The sequence below is a fragment of the Physella acuta genome, unplaced genomic scaffold, assembly GCF_028476545.2.
Source record: "Physella acuta isolate Inbredline_101_S28 unplaced genomic scaffold, ASM2847654v3 ptg000970l, whole genome shotgun sequence".
NCBI classification, from domain to species: domain Eukaryota; kingdom Metazoa; phylum Mollusca; class Gastropoda; family Physidae; genus Physella; species Physella acuta.
In genome coordinates, this window is record NW_026732487.1 from 631519 (window position 1) to 652868 (window position 21350).

The following is a 21350-nucleotide window of genomic DNA, read 5'->3' on the forward strand; positions in this document are numbered from 1 at the left end:
GCTGTTGCCTAGTAAAATCACCTAACAATGTTTTGACCCGGGATATCCACTCCATAAAGACAAAGTTAAAACTTCAAATTTAGTTTTTTATTTTATTTTGCATTAACATGTTTAAATTTTAACACGTGACATCAACTCCTAAAGTTATTAATAGAAAAACAATTGACCCAAGTAAGAAATACAAACTGAATCAAGACAATCACACAATGAGACAGTCATTGACTTCATTAAAATGTTCCTAATTTGAGCTGATTACAGTGGAATGCACAACTATTTTAATCTACAAATCGCACAGATCTTTCACACGGATGATAAACTTACACAATCTTTAAGAAGAAACTGACAAAAAGATTTCACACAGCAGACAAACTGGCAAGTTTTCTGACAAACTGGCAAGACCTCTAACAGACAAACTGGCAAGACCCCTGACAGACAAACTGGCAAGACCCCTGACAGACAAACTGGCAAGACCTCTGACAGACAAACTGGCAAGACCTCTGACAGACAAACTGGCAAGACCTCTGACAGACAAACTGGCAAGACCTCTAACAGACAAACTGGCAAGACCTCTGACAGACAAACTGGCAAGACCTCTGACAGACAAACTGACAAGACCTCTGACAGACAAACTGGCAAGACCTCTAACAGACATACTTTCAAGACCCCTGACAGACTAACTGGCAAGACCTCTGACAGACAAACTGGCAAGACCTCTGACAGACAAACTGGCAAGACCTCTGACAAACTGGCAAGACCTCTGACAAACTGGCAAGTATTCTGACAGACAAACTGGCAAGACCTCTGACAGACAAACTGGCAAGTATTCTGACAGACAAACTGGCAAGTATTCTGACAGACAAACTGGCAAGACCTCTGCCACTACCACTGCCTGGTATACACTGGGTCATGTACAAAAGTCAACAATGGGAAATGGGGCTGAAATATTCACATCTCAGAAATATTCAATCTCAGAAATGTGTAAACAAACTCAACAATTTTGGAAGGGAATAAATAACACAGATAATGGAACAATTGTGGAGAAAGACATTAGGAAACCTTAACAATTGTTATGGTAACATTTTTATCATTAGGTTAATGTGTCATTTAATATGCTGACTATCAATTTACAAGAACATTTCTATACGAGAATAAGGATATAACATGCAAGAACATCTGTACAAGAATCTGAAGGTTCTTCAAGAATTTCATTTGACTTTATAACACAAAACATGACTGATGACCTGACTTATGAATAGGTCCGACTCAAGCAACTGTCAGTTCAATCTGTCAGTGACGTGTCAGTCCTCAAGGCGTACATGATGTCGTCCTGGCTGACGTTGAGCCTGACAGTCACGCAACTGTCAGTTCAATCTGTCAGTGACGTGTCAGTCCTGAGGGCGTACATGATGTCGTCCTGGCTGACGTTGAGCCTGACCCTCATGCTGAGGTCCAGCCTCCCGGGCTCCACCAGCAGGAGGCGGATGCTGCCCAGCCTGTAACAGAGGGCGGAGAGCTCCGTCATGGTGGGGGCGTGGACACCTGGGGAGACAAGATTTTAACAGGTCAGCTGACATACATGACCTAATTAAGTTTTATTGCTTAGAGACATATTAATGAAGGACATTTTTATTTTCTGTAATGGTCAAAGTTTTCTGTTGACCACCAAAGTAATTTTTCTGTTGACCACCAAAGTAATTTTTCTGTTGACCACCAAAGTAATTTTTCTGTTGACCACCAAAGTAATTTTTCTGTTGACCACCAAAGTAATTTTTCTGTTGACCACCAAAGTAATTTTTCTGTTGACCACCAAAGTAATTTTTCTGTTGACCACCAAAGTAATTTTTCTGTTGACCACCAAAGTAATTTTTCTGTTGACCACCAAAGTAATTTTTCTGTTGACCACCAAAGTAATTTTTCTGTTGACCACCAAAGTAATTTTTCTGTTGACCACCAAAGTAATTTTTCTGTTGACCACCAATGTAATTTTTCTGTTGACCACCAAAGTAATTTTTCTGTTGACCACCAAAGTAATTTTTCTGTTGACCACCAAAGTAATTTTTCTGTTGACCACCAAAGTAATTTTTCTGTTGACCACCAAAGTAATTTTTCTGTTGACCACCAAAGTAATTTTTCTGTTGACCACCAAAGTAATTTTTCTGTTGACCACCAAAGTAATTTTTCTGTTGACCACCAAAGTAATTTTTCTGTTGACCACCAAAATAATTTTTCTGTTGACCACCAAAGTAATTTTTCTGTTGACCACCAAAGTAATTTTTCTGTTGACCACCAAAGTAATTTTTCTGTTGACCACCAAAGTAATTTTTCTGTTGACCACCAAAGTAATTTTTCTGTTGACCACCAAAGTAATTTTTCTGTTGACAACCAAAGTAATTTTTCTGTTGACCACCAAAGTAATTTTTCTGTTGACCACCAAAGTAATTTTTCTGTTGACCACCAAAGTAATTTTTCTGTTGACCACCAAAGTAATTTTTCTGTTGACCACCAAAGTAATTTTTCTGTTGACCACCAAAGTAATTTTTCTGTTGACCACCAAAGTAATTTTTCTGTTGACCACCAAAGTAATTTTTCTGTTGACCACCAAAGTAATTTTTCTGTTGACCACCAAAGTAATTTTTCTGTTGACCACCAAAGTAATTTTTCTGTTGACCACCAAAGTAATTTTTCTGTTGACCACCAAAGTAATTTTTCTGTTGACCACCAAAGTAATTTTTCTGTTGACCACCAAAGTAATTTTTCTGTTGACCACCAAAGTAATTTTTCTGTTGACCACCAAAGTAATTTTTCTGTTGACCACCAAAGTAATTTTTCTGTTGACCACCAAAGTAATTTTTCTGTTGACCACCAAAGTAATTTTTCTGTTGACCACCAAAGTAATTTTTCTGTTGACCACCAAAGTAATTTTTCTGTTGACCACCAAAGTAATTTTTCTGTTGACCACCAAAGTAATTTTTCTGTTGACCACCAAAGTAATTTTTCTGTTGACCACCAAAGTAATTTTTCTGTTGACCACCAAAGTAATTTTTCTGTTGACCACCAAAGTAATTTTTCTGTTGACCACCAAAGTAATTTTTCTGTTGACCACCAAAGTAATTTTTCTGTTGACCACCAAAGTAATTTTTCTGTTGACCACCAAAGTAATTTTTCTGTTGACCACCAAAGTAATTTTTCTGTTGACCACCAAAGTAATTTTTCTGTTGACCACCAAAGTAATTTTTCTGTTGACCACCAAAGTAATTTTTCTGTTGACCACCAAAGTAATTTTTCTGTTGACCACCAAAGTAATTTTTCTGTTGACCACCAAAGTAATTTTTCTGTTGACCACCAAAGTAATTTTTCTGTTGACCACCAAAGTAATTTTTCTGTTGACCACCAAAGTAATTTTTCTGTTGACCACCAAAGTAATTTTTCTGTTGACCACCAAAGTAATTTTTCTGTTGACCACCAAAGTAATTTTTCTGTTGACCACCAAAGTAATTTTTCTGTTGACCACCAAAGTAATTTTTCTGTTGACCACCAAAGTAATTTTTCTGTTGACCACCAAAGTAATTTTTCTGTTGACCACCAAAGTAATTTTTCTGTTGACCACCAAAGTAATTTTTCTGTTGACCACCAAAGTAATTTTTCTGTTGACCACCAAAGTAATTTTTCTGTTGACCACCAAAGTAATTTTTCTGTTGACCACCAAAGTAATTTTTCTGTTGACCACCAAAGTAATTTTTCTGTTGACCACCAAAGTAATTTTTCTGTTGACCACCAAAGTAATTTTTCTGTTGACCACCAAAGTAATTTTTCTGTTGACCACCAAAGTAATTTTTCTGTTGACCACCAAAGTAATTTTTCTGTTGACCACCAAAGTAATTTTTCTGTTGACCACCAAAGTTTTCTGTTGACCGCCAAAGTTTTCTGTTGACCGCCACATTTTTCTGTTGACCACCAAAGTAATTTTTCTGTTGACCACCAAATTAATTTTTCTGTTGACCACCAAAGTAATTTTTCTGTTGACCACCAAAGTAATTTTTCTGTTGACCACCAAAGTAATTTTTCTGTTGACCACCAAAGTAATTTTTCTGTTGACCACCAAAGTAATTTTTCTGTTGACCACCAAAGTAATTTTTCTGTTGACCACCAAAGTAATTTTTCTGTTGACCACCAAAGTAATTTTTCTGTTGACCACCAAAGTAATTTTTCTGTTGACCACCAAAGTAATTTTTCTGTTGACCACCAAAGTAATTTTTCTGTTGACCACCAAAGTAATTTTTCTGTTGACCACCAAAGTAATTTTTCTGTTGACCACCAAAGTAATTTTTCTGTTGACCGCCACATTTTTCTGTTGACCACCAAAGTAATTTTTCTGTTGACCACCAAAGTAATTTTTCTGTTGACAACCAAAGTAATTTTTCTGTTGACCACCAAAGTAATTTTTCTGTTGACCACCAAAGTAATTTTTCTGTTGACCACCAAAGTAATTTTTCTGTTGACCACCAAAGTAATTTTTCTGTTGACCACCAAAGTAATTTTTCTGTTGACCACCAAAGTAATTTTTCTGTTGACCACCAAAGTAATTTTTCTGTTGACCACCAAAGTAATTTTTCTGTTGACCACCAAAGTAATTTTTCTGTTGACCACCAAAGTAATTTTTCTGTTGACCACCAAAGTAATTTTTCTGTTGACCACCAAAGTAATTTTTCTGTTGACCACCAAAGTTTTCTGTTGACCACCAAAGTTTTCTGTTGACCGCCAAAGTAATTTTTCTGTTGACCGCCAAAGTAATTTTTCTGTTGACCACCAAAGTAATTTTTCTGTTGACCACCAAAGTAATTTTTCTGTTGACCACCAAAGTAATTTTTCTGTTGACCACCAAAGTTTTCTGTTGACCACCAAAGTAATTTTTCTGTAGACCACCAAAGTAATTTTTCTGTTGACCACCAAAGTTTTCTGTTGACCACCAAAGTTTTCTGTTGACCGCCAAAGTTTTCTGTTGACCACCAAAGTTTTCTGTTGACCACCAAAGTTTTCTGTTGACCATCAAAGTTTTCTATTGACCACCAAAGTTTTCTGTTGACCACCAAAGTTTTCTGTTGACCACCAAAGTTTTCTGTTGACCACCAAAGTTTTCTGTTGACCACCAAAGTTTTCTGTTGACCACCAAAGTTTTCTGTTGACCACCAAAGTTTTCTGTTGACCACCAAAGTTTTCTGTACTCACCTTCAAACCTGCAGAGAGTCTGGTGCTGGTCATACAGCTTGTAGAACTCCGCCTCCTCAATGCCAGTCCTCTGGAACTCTGCCACTACTGCCCTCAGAAACAGCTGCTCCTGCATGGACAAGTTCCTGGAACACACATTTTCAAATGGAACATTATACTTTACCTAACACAAACATACAAACCCAACTGCTCAACACAAACCCTGAGCTACCAAACACAAACCCTGAGCTACCCAACACAAACCCTGAGCTACTCAACACAAACCCTGAGCTACTCAACACAAACCCTGAGCTACTCAACACAAACCCTGAGCTACTCAACACAAACCCTGAGCTACTCAACACAAACCCTGAGCTACTCAACACAAACCCTGAGCTACTCAACACAAACCCTGAGCTACTCAACACAAACCCTGAGCTACTCAACACAAACCCTGAGCTACTCAACACAAACCCTGAGCTACTAAACACAAACCCTGAGCTACTCAACACAAACCCTGAGCTACTCAACACAAACCCTGAGCTACTCAACACAAACCCTGACCAATCAAACAAACATACAAACTCTGACCCACCCAATACAAACACCGACCTACCTCACACAAACATACAAACATATACTTATGTAATGAAGAGGACCAAACCTGATGGCCATGAACTTGGGTGAACAAAACATTTCCTCCACGGCCGTGTTGATGTCAGACATCCCCACCATCACCCCGCCCTGGCTGTCTGCTGCTCTGGCTTCAGCTATTTCTGTTGACCTGCGGCAGATGTCCAGCGCTCTACGAGCATCCCCTGACACTGCAGCCACCTAACATTGGGACAAACATGTAGAAAACTAACATTGGGACAAACATGTAGAAAACTAACATTGGGACAAACATGTAGAAAACTAACATTGGGACAAACATGTAGAAAACTAACATTGGGACAAACATGTAGAAAACTAACATTGGGACAAACATGTAGAAAACTAACATTGGGACAAACATGTAGAAAACTAACATTGGGACAAACATGTAGAAAACATTGGGACAAACATGTAGAAAACTAACATTGGGACAAACATGTAGAAAACTAACATTGGGACAAACATGTAGAAAACTAACATTGGGACAAACATGTAGAAAACTAACATTGGGACAAACATGTAGAAAACTAACATTGGGACAAACATGTAGAAAACATTGGGACAAACATGTAGAAAACTAACATTGGGACAAACATGTAGAAAACTAACATTGGGACAAACATGTAGAAAACTAACATTGGGACAAACATGTAGAAAACTAACATTGGGACAAACATGTAGAAAACTAACATTGGGACAAACATGTAGAAAACTAACATTGGGACAAACATGTAGAAAACTAACATTGTGACAAACATGTAGAAAACTAACATTGGGACAAACATGTAGAAAACTAACATTGGGACAAACATGTAGAAAACTAACATTGGGACAAACATGTAGAAAACTAACATTGGGACAAATATGTAGAAAACTAACATTGGGACAAACATGTAGAAAACATTGGGACAAACATGTAGAAAACATTGGGACAAACATGTAGAAAACTAACATTGGGACAAACATGTAGAAAACATTGGGACAAACATGTAGAAAACTAACATTGGGACAAACATGTAGAAAACATTGGGACAAACATGTAGAAAACTAACATTGGGACAAACATGTAGAAAACATTGGGACAAACATGTAGAAAACATTGGGACAAACATGTAGAAAACATTGGGACAAACATGTAGAAAACATTGGGACAAACATGTAGAAAACATTGGGACAAACATGTAGAAAACTAACATTGGGACAAACATGTAGAAAACATTGGGACAAATATGTAGAAAACTAACATTGGGACAAAGATGTAGAAAACATTGGGACAAACATGTAGAAAACATTGGGACAAACATGTAGAAAACTAACATTGGGACAAACATGCAGAAAACATAGGGACAAACATGTAGAAAACTAACATGGGGACAAACATGTAGAAAACTAACATTGGGACAAACATGCAGAAAACTAACATTGGGACAAACATGTAGAAAACTAACATTGGGACAAACATGTAGAAAACTAACATTGGGACAAACATGTAGAAAACTAACATTGGGACAAACATGTAGAAAACTAACATGGGGACAAACATGTTGAAAACTAACATTGGGACAAACATGTAGAAAACATTGGGACAAACATGTAGAAAACTAACATTGGGACAAACATGTAGAAAACTAACATTTGGACAAACATGTAGAAAACTAACATTGGAACAAACATGTAGAAAACTAACATTGGGACAAACATGTAGAAAACTAACATTGGGACAAACATGTAGAAAACATTGGGACAAACATGTAGAAAACTAACATTGGGACAAACATGTAGAAAACTAACATTGGGACAAACATGTAGAAAACTAACATTGGAACAAACATGTAGAAAACTAACATTGGGACAAACATGTAGAAAACTAACATTGGGACAAACATGTAGAAAACATTGGGACAAACATGTAGAAAACTAACATTGGGACAAACATGTAGAAAACTAACATTTGGACAAACATGTAGAAAACTAACATTGGAACAAACATGTAGAAAACTAACATTGGGACAAACATGTAGAAAACTAACATTGGGACAAACATGTAGAAAACTAACATTGGGACAAACATGTAGAAAACTAACATTGGGACAAACATGTAGAAAACTAACATTGGGACAAACATGTAGAAAACTAACATTGGGACAAACATGTAGAAAACTAACATTGGGACAAACATGTAGAAAACTAACATTGGGACAAACATGTAGAAAACTAACATTGGGACAAACATGTAGAAAACTAACATTGGGACAAACATGTAGAAAACTAACATTGGGACAAACACGTAGAAAACTAACATTGGGACAAACATGTAGAAAACTAACATTGGGACAAACATGTAGAAAACTAACATTGGGACAAACATGTAGAAAACTAACATTGGGACAAACATGTAGAAAACATTGGGACAAACATGTAGAAAACTAACATTGGGACAAACATGTACAAAACATTGGGACAAACATGTAGAAAACTAACATTGGGACAAACATGTAGAAAACTAACATTGGGACAAACATGTAGAAAACATTGGGACAAACATGTAGAAAACATTGGGACAAACATGTAGAAAACTAACATTGGGACAAATATGTAGAAAACATTGGGACAAACATGTAGAAAACTAACATTGGGACAAATATGTAGAAAACATTGGGACAAACATGTAGAAAACTAACATTGGGACAAACATGTAGAAAACTAACAAGAAAGCTACCCAACAAACCCATGGAAACATGGGTTACATTTTAAGACCCTGTGTGCAGTATTCCTTAGACTCTAATGTAAATCTTTACTTTGTTAAAACAGGAAAACAATTTAAAATCATGCAGCTACCATATTAAACTTTTCCACTCAACAAAACTGAAAATTTAAATGAAAGGGTCTAGTACCTTTCTGGCAGCAAGCTGTACAGCATCGTTATCAAAGACCTTGAGACCTTTCATGCGGGAGGCCACAATCTCCTCCAGCTGTCTGAAGGTGTAGGGTTGGAAGGTCATCCTGGTCAGGCCCTGTGTGAGACAGGTACACAAGTTTTAAAATATGCAGGTGCACAGTTAGGACAGGTCCTGTTTGAGCCAGGTACACAAGTTTTAAAATATACAGGTGTAAGTTTAGGACAGGTACACAAGTTTTAAAATATGCAGGTGTAAGGTTAGGACAGGTACACAAGTTTTTAAACACACAGGTGTACAGTTAGGATAGGTACACAAGTTTTAAAACGTACAGGTGTACAGTTAGATCAGGTCCCCTTTTGAGACAGGTACACAAGGTTTAAAACATACAAGTGTACGATTTGATCAGACCCTGTATGAGACAGGTACACAAGGTTTAAAACATTTCACATGGACTTAAAGGCACTTATAAGAACATTATGGCTGCTACACTCCTGTCACATTTATCCAAATTGAAGTTTTGATTTTATCAAAACCTGGCCAATCACAACATTGCATGTTAGCACTGGTGTGATGTAACAACAAACTCACCAAACGACTGGCAACTCTTTTCATCATCATCCTTTCTGGCAAGTCCATTGTGTTTGCTACAGCCAAAACTATTAGTTTAACCCTCTCTTTAGTTGGCCAATCAAAAATGTTGTACATTACATCTTGTTTCTTGGTCCACAATAAGTCTAGCTGTTGAAAAAACAGTTTTTTGGTCACCAATGATGCAAACAGTCATAAAGTTGTAACAATATTTTGGAAAATTTGTATGCTAATGTAAGTTTTTTAAACTGATGAAGAAATATTGCATTTGAAATCAAAATTTATTTTAAAATTTCAAGTTATTCAGCCATCTTGGTTAACATTCTGTTCTACAATAAAAAAAAATTAAAATTTCATTGAAATGAAAGATGGTACCTCATCAACCAATAAAACCACAGGATCAGAGCGAGGGCCGGGTGACGTAAACATTTTGTTCAGGATATTCACAGCGTGCTCGGCTGTTGCTTTGGCGCCATTCAATGCCTGTGGAATAATTAATTTTTACCAAGATTTTTAATCAGGCTTTGGCGCCATTCAGTGAATGTGATAAATTAATTACTTTTTAACCATCAATGACAAAATATAATAGAACATTCCAACTACACATACAACAGCACTTACTTTCAGAATCTCCACATATGCCTGTCTGGGTTCGGTCAGCCTCATGCCATTTATTTCTATAAACTTAAAGTCTGGGAGATTGCCCTCATCTCTCTGTGCCTCGAGGATTTTAATCACCTCCTTGACAGTGGCTGTCTTACCTGTGCCAGGTACACCTGAGATGTACATGCACCTGGAAGAAAAGGTGGACACAGCATGACCTTAATATTACATTGGTGTCCATGACAACAGTAAACAAACCAAATATTTTACCCACTACAAGAAAAACATCTTACCCTCCTGTACCATCAAGGATTTTCCCCTCCACAAAACCAAACACATCAGAAAATTCTTGTTCTCTACAGGGCAGAGACTCTGGGACAGCAGATACATGCAACCTAGCAGTTTAAAAACATCAACCATTAACTTCTGGCATGTACAAATACTTATAGCAATCCATTTTTTTAAAAAGATTTAATGACATTGTAAGATTTATGAGTTGTCTATTTCAGCTCTACCCAGGATGACCTACCTAGCCCTAGCCTCCTCTAGGTCATTACTGTATGTTGCCTTGGGTCCACTTCGGGATGGCAGATTAGGCGTAGCCTTCGAGAGTAAATTCCTTGAAAACTAACAAAAGAAAATATATAACAAACATTCACACAAAAGATCTCTGAAGTTCACAAAAATAACATCAAACTACTTCTAAAACCAGCAGTAAACCCCTCTAGAGCTGACACATACCCGTGGTGTCCTGGCTGGCGTGTTGATCTTCTTGGGTTTCTCTTGTCTCTTAGTGGATTTTTTGTTCCCTGCTTCAAAGTCGCTGTCTTCGTCTTCACTGCTGTCATCTTTATCACCTTTATAATCCTCATCCGCATCACTGTCATCAAGAGAGAATTCCTGGTAGGAACTGAAACAAAAAGGATGAATTCACCTCTTATTGTACCACATCAACAGTAAGTATCAATTCAACAGTGATTTCATCACATCAACAAGCATGCAGTAGTACAAGCGACTAACACGCTGACCTTTTCAACAGATTTCATCACATCAATAAGCATGTACAAGTGCAGTAAGCGACTAACACACTGACCTTTTCTTGATGACAACCCTAATGGGAGTCTGAGCGCCCTGTTTAGCTTTGGCTGACCGGGAAGAAGGTGTGAATGGCTGCTCTTCGTCTGATTGGCTCAAGTCTGCATAAGATATCCTCCTTAGAGCTGCAGCCCTCCGAGGCGTGGTTCTAGGACTGGCCACTGAGTCCTTGAGCAACCTGTTGGCTGGACGAGATGGGGTCCTAGCGGGACTTTCAACAGTGTCCTTCAGCAAGATGCTGGCTCGACGAGTTGGGGTCCTACCAGGACTTTCAACAGTGTCCTTCAGCAACCTGCTGGCTTGACGAGGTGGGGTTTTGACTAGTGTGAATTTAGGGGTGCCAGATTTTCCAGGCGTGGGATTCTTGTTAATTTTAATCCTTACGGGTGTTGTGTTTTCCTGGTTTGTCGTCTTCTTCTTTGGAGTGTGGTGCTCATCTGGCAAGAACTTCTTAGGCGTGCTGATGGGTCTGCCACGACGACTGACACTCTGGGGACCAGCCTCGGCTGTTTTTTTTGGTACAGTTGCACTGAACACATCTTCCTGCTGCTCGTCTTCATCAGAGAGATGACTTTTATTCTTTAACTTTGGCCTTGATGGCGTCTTTGCTGCCGTAGTTAGCTCTAAACTGTTTTCAAACATAGAAGAGCTACTCCCAAACAAATTAACAGACAAGCGACGCCTACCTGCTTCAAGGCTGTCTGGAGTTTTGTCGGATCCTTTACGCCTAGCAAGTGGAGTTTTTGTCAGGTCTTCAGAGTCCAGCACCTCAAAGATTGATTTCCTTCTGTAAGGCGAGCCAACCAGGCGCGTGACTGATGGAGAATTTTTAATGTTCACAGTCGGGGAGTTGATATTTTTAGACTTGAGTAAACCCAATCTGGCCACTTGGTGGACAATATCATCTTCCCCAGGCTCAGGCTTGCTGTCTTTCTTGGGTGTTATTTTATAATCAGCGCTCGGGAGCCGTTGTAGAATAACCCTGGCAACATGCTTACGGCTGGGCGACTCCTCCCCGTACCCTCCCAGAATTTCCATCTTCAACTTTTTGGTGGCGCACTCTTCCATGTTGACATCTCCATCGCTGTCTATCTCCCTGTAGCGTTTGGAGGGTGTGTTCGAGTCTCTCTTAGCTCGTGGACTAGCAGCTGACTCAGCTTTAGTCACGCTGTTTAATTTGAATTTAGTGTCATCAGAGCTGACTGACGAGTTGTCGTCAGTGTCACTGTCATGATTTAACATGTCGATGACGTTCTTTTGATTAAGTCTGGCCATCATGCTGATGGGAGATTTTATAACTGAAACAAAGTTTACAGTAGAATAATGGTTTACATCACATCAGACAGTAAATGAACTAACAATCCAAGAAAATAAAGGCAGACAATTTCCCATTAACTTTAGGAACACATTAGCAAATCTAAACCTAATGTTTTTCACGTAGTCGGCATTGTCACATGTATGTGCATACAAAATTATAACATTTCAAAAAGTAAAAAATTCTAAATTTAGCAACACACCCAACTGTGCCAAAGATGAACTCACCACTGGGACTCTTGCTGGTCTCTGAACATTTGGGAGGAGATGTCTTGTACAGCTGCTCAACAGTTTCTTTGATAGACATTCTCTTAGCTGGACACTGTAACACCATAAAATGGCTCTACACAACTGGTCACTCTTACAAAATCTAACTTTATATAATTAAGCATTGACAGCCACTGAAACTAATGATAGAATTTAATTTAGCCAGTAATATGTAATTAACATTTTAATTACCTAACTAGTTAACTGCTAGATGGCAACAAAAAAAGAGACAAAACACTTATGACCTAATGTCAGTAATTGTGTTTGATAGTTCTACAAGCAACATTTGTGTTCAGCATCCACTAGTCTAGGAATAACAACCTCTAACCCAACATTAATAATTGTGTTTGATAGTTCTACAAGCAACCCTCTTAGCATCCACAAGTCTAGGAATAACAACCTCTAACCTAACATTAATAATTGTGTTTGATAGTTCTACAACCTCTAACCTAACATTAATAATTGTGTTTGATAGTTCTACAACCTCTAACCTAACATTAATAATTGTGTTTGATAGTTCTACAACCTCTAACCTAACATTAATAATTGTGTTTGATAGTTCTACAAGCAACCTTCTTAGCATCCACAAGTCTAGGAATAACAACCTCTAACCTAACATTAATAATTGTGTTTGATAGTTCTACAAGCAACCTCAGCATCCACAAGTCTAGGAATAACAACCTCTAACCTAACATTAATAATTGTGTTTGATAGTTCTACAACCAACCTTTGTGCTGAGCATCCATGCATCTTTAGTATGAGCAGCTGGAGAATCTGCATTTTTTAACCGAGATAATTTGATCTTTGGAGTTGATGGTTTTATGACTAGATTGTCGGTTTCAGTATGAGAATTTCCATTTGGTGTGCTTAAGTCCTTTTTTGAAGATGGACGCCTTTTACCATTATTTTCAGGTGTATCTGTGTTTATGGTATAAAGTCCTTCGTTTTCATTGCCAGTTATTGAGACCAAACATTTTCCATTGTAGGCTCTTCTGGCAATGAAAGCCGGGTGTGGACTGTTATTGTTGTGTTCTTTCAAGGTTGGAGTTGGTGAGCCGGAATCTTTTATGTGTAAGACCTTAAAATAAACTTTGTTAAGTATTATCACTATAAAATTACACTATTCAGCATACACACATTTTCAGACATTAAAATATAAATTATTAAATTTTAGTAAATTTAATAAAGGCAAACCTTGCATTTTCCAACAACAGTTTCTAAGTCAATTTCTCTTTCATATTTGTCGCTTAAATCTAGTATCACTTCATTTTCTGCCATTTTCTGAGCATTCAACATTTTCCTTAATTGCTTTGGGACTTCCTCACTTTGCCAGTACCACCTCACTTGTGCTAACTTTTGAGCTTCACTTCTTTTATTATAAACTAAATCTGGAAACAAATTTGTTAAATTGCAATTTACGTTTTTTAAAAATTCAATGTTAATTTTTTTTAAAATAATCTTGTATTTTAAAAATTTAATGATATACATTATTTTGATACCCTTTTCAAACAAATCTATGAGTTGAGCAATGTAGCAGTCTTCCTTTTCCACTGAGCTAGTCAGCTTGCCTTGACGAGACACCAGGACACAGTCCCCTATACTGAATACTTCACCATCCAAAACAAATTGCCTGCAAACAGAACACATATTCATTAATTTCTTGGATATCTACCTACTTTACAGTCTACCACCACACAAAACATTTCTAATATTAGCAATCGATACTAGATTTTTTATATTAGTCATAATTAGTGTAAATCATAACTAAGAAGTATGTGTATTTTTAGGCCTATTGATTTTTGAACACATTAGGCTAATTCAGCTAATAGAAGTTAATGCATTGTCAACTCAATATTCACTCTTCTCAATCACCCAAAACTGAGTAACAAAACAGTAAATTAGTAAACTATGACTTTATGTAGCCTAACTCTAGACTAGAGTCCAGCTAGTCAGTCTTGCTTGAGGTAGAGAGTCTACATAGTTAGTACATAGACCCAATAAATTAGTTAATTAAGTAGACTTTTTTGCAAGTTAAGTAAGTTCACTTAATCACTTAATCAAGTAGCCTAAACCTAAATTCTAGATTTCTAGTACTAGAAATCTAGATCTAGCTACTAACTAACTAGCTAGATCTACTACTAGATCTAGATCTAGACTAAATATCTTACTCTAGGGCCGCTAGGCCTATTCTAGATCTACAATTCTACATCTTAATTATTAAATTTAAACTTAAGTCAAAGTACACACAACTAGAGGATCTAGATCATGAGATCTATCTACGTGTCGTGTGCCTACCTAAAATGTTTACTCAGTTTATTAGTAAAATGAGGTTTATGTTGTTTATCTACTATTTCGCCGTTCCCTAGCCATTCCAGATTTTGTATGGCAAAAAATGATGAATGTTTAGATTTAACTGGCATGATTGCCTAATATTTTCATCCGGTGATCACTACTTAAATTTGTATGTGTTTGTAAACAACAACCACGTTTATGTCTATTTTTATTATTTAATATTTAGCCTATGTTGGCGCCACATGATGTAGCATCCGATTGCTGGCCAGATTTTTAAAAGTGTACAGCTTAGCCTACTGCATATTTTTTACTGCTGGTACACAAAATGGCGAACCGTACAGTAAAAGACGCTCATTCTATAAAAGGCACAAACCCGCAGTATTTAGTTGAAAAAATTATCAGGACCAGGATTTATGAATGCAGATACTGGAAAGAAGAATGTTTTGCTCTTACGGGTAAGAAATGTTAATGACTTAGACTAAAAAAATCAACCCTCACCTTTCACTTCAACTTCATGAACTCGGCTTCATCATTCATCATCATTCTTCATCATCATCAATATCATGCAACTTCATAGTTTCATCAACTCTTCAACTCTAGATTATTCTAGATCTAACTGCTGGACTGAAATCAGTCTAAGTCTTCTCTTGATTTATTTTATTTATTATTTAGATCCAGAATCTAGGGGCTATTACATTTTATTAGGCCTAATGGTTTTGTTGTTTTTTAGTTGTTTTTTCACCAGTCTTTCTGGTTTGTTAAAATTAAAAATAGGTAGGCCTATAAAATTGATAATGTACTGACTTGACTAAAATTAGTAAAACTACAAAAAATAGGAATAGATTTTTTTTCTAGTAGGCCTAATCATTAATATCATAATATAGTTAGTCTCATATAAATTCAATTTTCTTCAAATTATAAAAAGAATAGCATATAATTGTAGAGCTTTAAAAATGCAATCCAACAGTACCAATTTTATTAATTTAGCATAATTGGTTGATTAAATATAATTTTTTTAGTGTCGCAAATAAAATATATAGAAACACGACCAAAAACGCAGGTAAAAAGTCAAATTCACTTGTTTTAAAGCTAGTAAGCAAGAAAAGACATGATTCTTTCTTACTATTGAAATCAGTTTGCTTATACCTACATTTTTTTACACCAAGGTGAAAGTAAATAGTTTATATAAATTTATAAAATGCCATTTATATAATTTATTGTATGTTTTGTGATGAATTTTCAATTGGAAAATACCGCATTTGGAAGCAGAAAGGTAAATTCTACAGAACAGATGTTGTTTGGAATGTTATAGATTATAGATCTAGGCCTACATCAAAATGTTTGTTTAATAAAATTCAATTAGAGTCCACCCATTTCTGATGGGTACCTGATATACATTGGGGAAATTAAAGGTAAAAAGTAAAGGCGGCTGTGAATATCGCTGACCACACGGACAATCACTTCATATGCCGAGGTCAAGAAACATGAACTCTACTTCATCTGCCAAATAGATTGCTTTGTCTACAGAGGAATCTTAATTAATGTTTACAGGGGCCTAATAAAATTGAGTTATGTTTGTAAAAACAGTAGGCCTAAGCTTTAAAAACTTATTTTGGTCAATATCGGAAAAAATAAAAATCTTTTCGACTAAATGGGTTGAAAAAAGCTTTGAATTTGTTTCATTGTTTGTTATTATATCTTGTAGTATTTAGAATTGAAGCTTTCTTTCTTAATTACAAGTTGTATTAATTTCAAACCTTAATGTAATTTCTTTTTAATTCAGTATTAGCCTAAATGTAAGGTAGGCTACAGAATTCAGATATTACCTATGGTTTTGTGATTTTTATATGTTTATAACATTTGTGTTTATGAAATGACCTAATGAAGTTATCAAGCAAAGTGTTTTATAATTATTTTAATAGACCTGCAAGTTATAAGTACAAAATATAGATATCTAATCACTAGATCTAGGTCTAAGTTTAAGAAAAAAACTACCAAAAGGGTTTGAAATACTTAAATATAGTACTAAAAGTAGCTATGTTTTGAAAAAAAAATATCTTAAACTGGAGACATTCAATTTAAAAGTCATTATAAAAACTCCACGATCTAGATTTATTTCTAGATCTCTAGTAGGAATACAGATTTAGAGGCTTTCCCATCAGTATCAATGTACTATCTTAGCTATGTGGGAGGTCAGTACGAGTTCACTGGGAAAAAAATCGGATCTGCCGTAGGGGGGTGGGTTTAGTGCGCAAATGCTCCTGACCGATTGCCAAAAGGTACAGAAATTCTAAAGATACATTTTAAAAGAAAAATGGACGGCTGAACTGCAGTTATCAAAATATCTGTGTAAGTAGAAGTATAAATAATAATATTTTACACAAATATAGCTGTCTTTTGCTAAATCTAGCTCAATTTCCACGAAAATCGCATCCGGTCGCAATAATTTTTATATCAGCTTGTCGGCCATTCAACGATCTATCACGTGTAGCAGACGCCAAACAGATTTACCCGTATGGTATTGCGCGAATGCTATTTTTAGCAACAGTGCCGAGACGCGATAGAAAAAAACGAACTAGAAAGTGGCCATAAAAAAGCGGGTCAGGGGAGGTAATTCAACTCGCGTTATGAGACTAGCTATAATATGATAATCTGTCTGGACTAGAATCTCAAAACCTAAATTTAAACACTAAAATTCAGAAACTCAGAACAGCCGCCCTCTCTCCAGAGTTTTAAAGTTTTCTTCATTTACCTGCATCGCAAAGTGAAAGTAGTTTCAAGTATATTATAATATAAATGTGTGCTTGACTGCTAATTGAAAGTTTAGTTAAGATCTTGGAATCAACTCATCTTAGGAATATACTCAGATGAGTACCTGACTCGTTAGTTGTTAGGCTTCAGCTGGGCATAGAACTTGAATACTTAAACATTGTCATTTGCCATACATGATGGTGAATACTGTGTAATAAAACACTGCAAGTAGGCCTAAATAAAACACCAAATTTCATTTCTAAACTGATGTAGGCACTTAAATGATTACATTTTTTTTTTAAAATCAGTACCCTGCCTGTTCAAATCTGAATATCTAGTAAACTGATTGATAAAATTTCAGTTGCGCAGATCCTTTAGGATTATGGTGCTCATTACTTTCTCACTTAAAAAAATTTCATATTATTTAGGCCTATTTAAATACTAAAAGAATGAGAAAGAATCTTGTTTTTTTTTTCATTCAGTGCAAAGATATAGAACATAACAATGGCTAAGCAAAAAAATGAATTTCTGTGCTAATATTAGTATTATTAGAATGCTAATTTTTTTTGTACAATAAAACTTAATTGTTACGTTAGATTCTACTTGAAAATTTAGGTTAAATATAAATGAAAAAGTGCAACTAGTAAGTTAAATATAAATAGTTATTGTTAGATGTTTTAATTTTTGCTAGTACTTCCAAATGTCATACATGACGGAAAAAAAAGGAGAAAAAAAGCTTCTTGTTACACCCAAAAATAATTTCACAGCCTGTCTTTAACCCTCATTCAACCCTCAACATAAACATATGAAGACCCAAGTATCAGTTGTATGAAGACCCAAGTATCAGTTGTTTTGAAATGTTATTTTCTTCAGCCGCCCTAATGGTTGACAAGGCCATGGAGCTCAAGTACATTGGTGGTGTGTTTGGCGGAAACATCAAACCTGTGCCCTTCTTGTGTCTGCTGCTCAAGATGCTTCAGATTCAGCCAGAAAAAGATATTGTTGTGGAGTTTATAAAGAATGAAGATTTCAAGTGAGCACGTTAAGTTACAACTTGTTACATAACGTTTAAAGAGCTAGCATGCATGAGGGGTGATAGAGTAAATAGATGATTATGATACAATGATTTTTCTCTAGATATGTTCGAGCTTTGGGGGCCCTTTACATGAGGCTAACTGGCACCTCAGTGGACTGTTACAAATATCTGGAACCACTGTACTATGATTACAGAAAGTTAAAGCGCATTGATAGGAATGGCGGTAAGTGCTCTGTTAGCCTACATTTTGTTCTTAATTTTAACAGCCATTTTTCTAATTTGAAAATGGAAACCTTATTGTATGACTGCAATTACTGTAAAATCTACCTGGATTTTGATTAAAATAGTAAATTTTGTCTGTTCTCTTGTCACTGCTTGTGTTATCACTGAAAAGATTAATTATATCTTACCCCTAGCTGAATAACACCTGACCGATGAGTCCTAAAGCTTAGACTGATCTCCACTTTATGTTGTTCATGTTTACATGTCTAGTAGATTTGTGGTGTTAAACTTTTACATTACATTTTCAGCTTTCCACATCATTCACATGGATGAGTTTATAGATGAGCTCCTCAGGGAAGAGAGGATCTGTGACATCATTTTACCTAGGATACAGGTACAGTGCTGAGTGATTGTCTTGTCTACATGCTCACCTGCTTGTTGGTGTCAATGACTCATGATAAGAGAGATAGTTAACTGTTTGTATATTTCAGAAACGCAATGTGTTGGAGGAAACCAATGTGTTAGAAACACGTGTCAGTGCTATTGAGGAAGACATTGATGATGTAGAATCAGAGGAGGAGGAAGAAGTTTTGAAGGTACGTTACACCTGCACCTACACATCTTGATGAACTATCATCCTAACAATAACACTTCCAAGCTTAGACCCTTATCTTTTTTCCTTTGAGGCATGGCTGCATACTTTTAATGTTTCTGTACAATTAATTTTTTAATTGCTAATTTGCTCAAACAGGAAGTGAAGAAAGTTGTCCCGCCCCCACCAGTGGTCAAGGAAAATAAACCGCCCAGACCTCCATCACCTCACAGAAGGAGAATCAGTCCAAGAAGAAGGTAATCTATTTGTTGGGGTAGCAGTTATCACGTTAATGGCAGATGTTGTTAGACTAGTGGTGGATGTTGTCAGGGTAATGGCAGATGTTGTTAGACTAGTGGTGGAGGTTGATGCAGTCAGGCTAACAGTGGACATAGCTAGGCTCTTGTGCCCATTTGTCATTCCTCATATACAGCTTAGCTAAAGTATAGTGTGCAGTTACTACAGAATTTAATTCATGTTCTCATTATGAACCACTAATAAATATTTACCATATGAGATACAAACAATGACATATGTATGTTTTGTGTGAATTAACTTTGGCAGATAAATCAAGTTCATGTTTTTAAAATTCATTTTGTATTTGTAGAGACCATCGTCGACATCGCAGTCCAATCAAAAGGCGATCAAGATCTCGAGAAAGGGTTGAACGTGGAGACAGAGCATTTAGAGGAGACAGAGGTCTCAGAGATAGGGGAGATAAACGTCATAGATCACCAGGTCATTTTGCCTTGTTTTATTGTTATTTCCCCTTCCTACTACAGCCAAGTTGGGATAGCATCTAAAGTTTGACATGTTTTGTTGTTATTTCCCCTTACTATTACAGCCAAGGTTGGGATAACATCTAAAGTTTGACTTGTTTTATTGTTATTTCCCCTTACTACTACAGCCAAGCTTAGTATAGCATCTAAAGTTTGACTTGTTTTATTGTTATTTCCCCTTACTACTACAGCCAAGCTTAGTATAGCATCTAAAGTTTGACTTGTTTTATTGTTATTTCCCCTTACTACTACAGCCAAGGTTGGGATATCATCTAAAGTTTGACTTGTTTTATTGTTATTTCCCCTTACTACTACAGCCAAGCTTAGTATAGCATCTAAAGTTTGACTTGAACGTTTCAGATCACAAACATAAGGAGGATGACAGACACAAGCGCAGCAGCAAAAAGACACGTCATGACAGGGAAGATGACAGGCACCACAGACGTCCTAGTGACAAAGACAGGCGACACAGGGAACCAAAGGATAAGGACAGGGAACCAAAGGATAAAGACAGGGAACCAAAGGATAAAGACAGGGAACCAAAGGATAAGGACAGGGAACAGAGAAGCCACAAGGACGACAGGCGAGGCAGGGATGAGAAAGGAACCAAGACCAGCAGTGCTGAGCAGGAGATTAAAGAAGCCAATGAGATGCGAGCCAAGTTGGGCCTAGCGCCACTTAGGCCGTAGTTGACTTGGATTTGGTAGAGACAGTGTCATGAACAATACATTTTACATACATCAATCAGTGTGTTATTGAAACACACCTGTGCTGCTAGGTAGCACACTTTCAGTGATGTCACATTTAATTTTTTGTCCAGAATGTGACTGAGTGTATAAATGTCCCATCTTAAGTTCTCATTTTTAATTGTTATAATATATAAATCAAATTTCAAAAAAGATGATTTTGTTTGTATTTTATACTAATCTTCCCTGGTGTTTCTTTTTACCCTTTTTGTCACTGTCAGTTTGTTTCACTTTCAGCCAGTTTAATTCAGTAAACATATAGCGGCCCAACATATAGCAGCGATCTAAAACCAGGTGACCCCCAGG

At 36.5% G+C, this 21350-nt stretch overlaps 2 protein-coding genes across 3 annotated transcripts; one reads left to right on the top strand and one right to left on the bottom strand.

Annotated features, from left to right (window-relative positions):
* Positions 1 to 106: 106 nt before the first annotated feature.
* Positions 107 to 19175, bottom strand: LOC131954053 (origin recognition complex subunit 1). Of its 2 annotated transcripts, none has more exons than XM_059317543.1 (16): positions 19116 to 19175; positions 14126 to 14256; positions 13821 to 14014; positions 13354 to 13704; positions 12588 to 12681; positions 11044 to 12343; positions 10692 to 10860; positions 10480 to 10577; positions 10244 to 10345; positions 9969 to 10140; positions 9723 to 9830; positions 9348 to 9497; positions 8754 to 8873; positions 5870 to 6039; positions 5227 to 5351; positions 107 to 1539 (listed from the first exon to the last, which is right to left on the bottom strand). In XM_059317543.1, exons 3-16 carry the CDS (start codon positions 13920 to 13922, stop codon positions 1367 to 1369), a joined length of 3234 nt encoding a protein of 1077 aa, XP_059173526.1. In that variant the 5' UTR covers positions 13923 to 14014; positions 14126 to 14256; positions 19116 to 19175; the 3' UTR covers positions 107 to 1366. The 2 variants fall into 2 exon arrangements, with proteins under 2 accessions (XP_059173526.1, XP_059173525.1); XM_059317542.1 differs by lacking the exon at positions 19116 to 19175 and adding an exon at positions 14922 to 15162.
* LOC131954054 (pre-mRNA-splicing factor 38A) lies at positions 15216 to 21146 on the top strand. The gene is made up of 8 exons (XM_059317545.1): positions 15216 to 15373; positions 18543 to 18702; positions 18807 to 18928; positions 19236 to 19321; positions 19419 to 19523; positions 19679 to 19776; positions 20127 to 20257; positions 20659 to 21146. Exons 1-8 carry the CDS (start codon positions 15244 to 15246, stop codon positions 20985 to 20987), a joined length of 1161 nt encoding a protein of 386 aa, XP_059173528.1. The 5' UTR covers positions 15216 to 15243; the 3' UTR covers positions 20988 to 21146.
* Positions 21147 to 21350: the final 204 nt, after the last annotated feature.

Coding starts and splice junctions, on each gene's coding strand:
- LOC131954053 (XM_059317542.1), bottom strand. CDS start 15,046: ATGCCAGTTAAATCTAAACATTCATCATTTTTTGCCATACAAAATCTG. Junction 13,705..13,820: donor CTGTTGTTGGAAAATGCAAG/GTTTGCCTTTAT, acceptor GTTTATTTTAAG/GTCTTACACATAAAAGATTC. Junction 9,498..9,722: donor TGGTTTTATTGGTTGATGAG/GTACCATCTTTC, acceptor TTTTTTCAACAG/CTAGACTTATTGTGGACCAA.
- LOC131954054 (XM_059317545.1), top strand. CDS start 15,244: ATGGCGAACCGTACAGTAAAAGACGCTCATTCTATAAAAGGCACAAAC. Junction 15,374..18,542: donor AGAATGTTTTGCTCTTACGG/GTAAGAAATGTT, acceptor TATTTTCTTCAG/CCGCCCTAATGGTTGACAAG. Junction 18,703..18,806: donor ATAAAGAATGAAGATTTCAA/GTGAGCACGTTA, acceptor ATTTTTCTCTAG/ATATGTTCGAGCTTTGGGGG.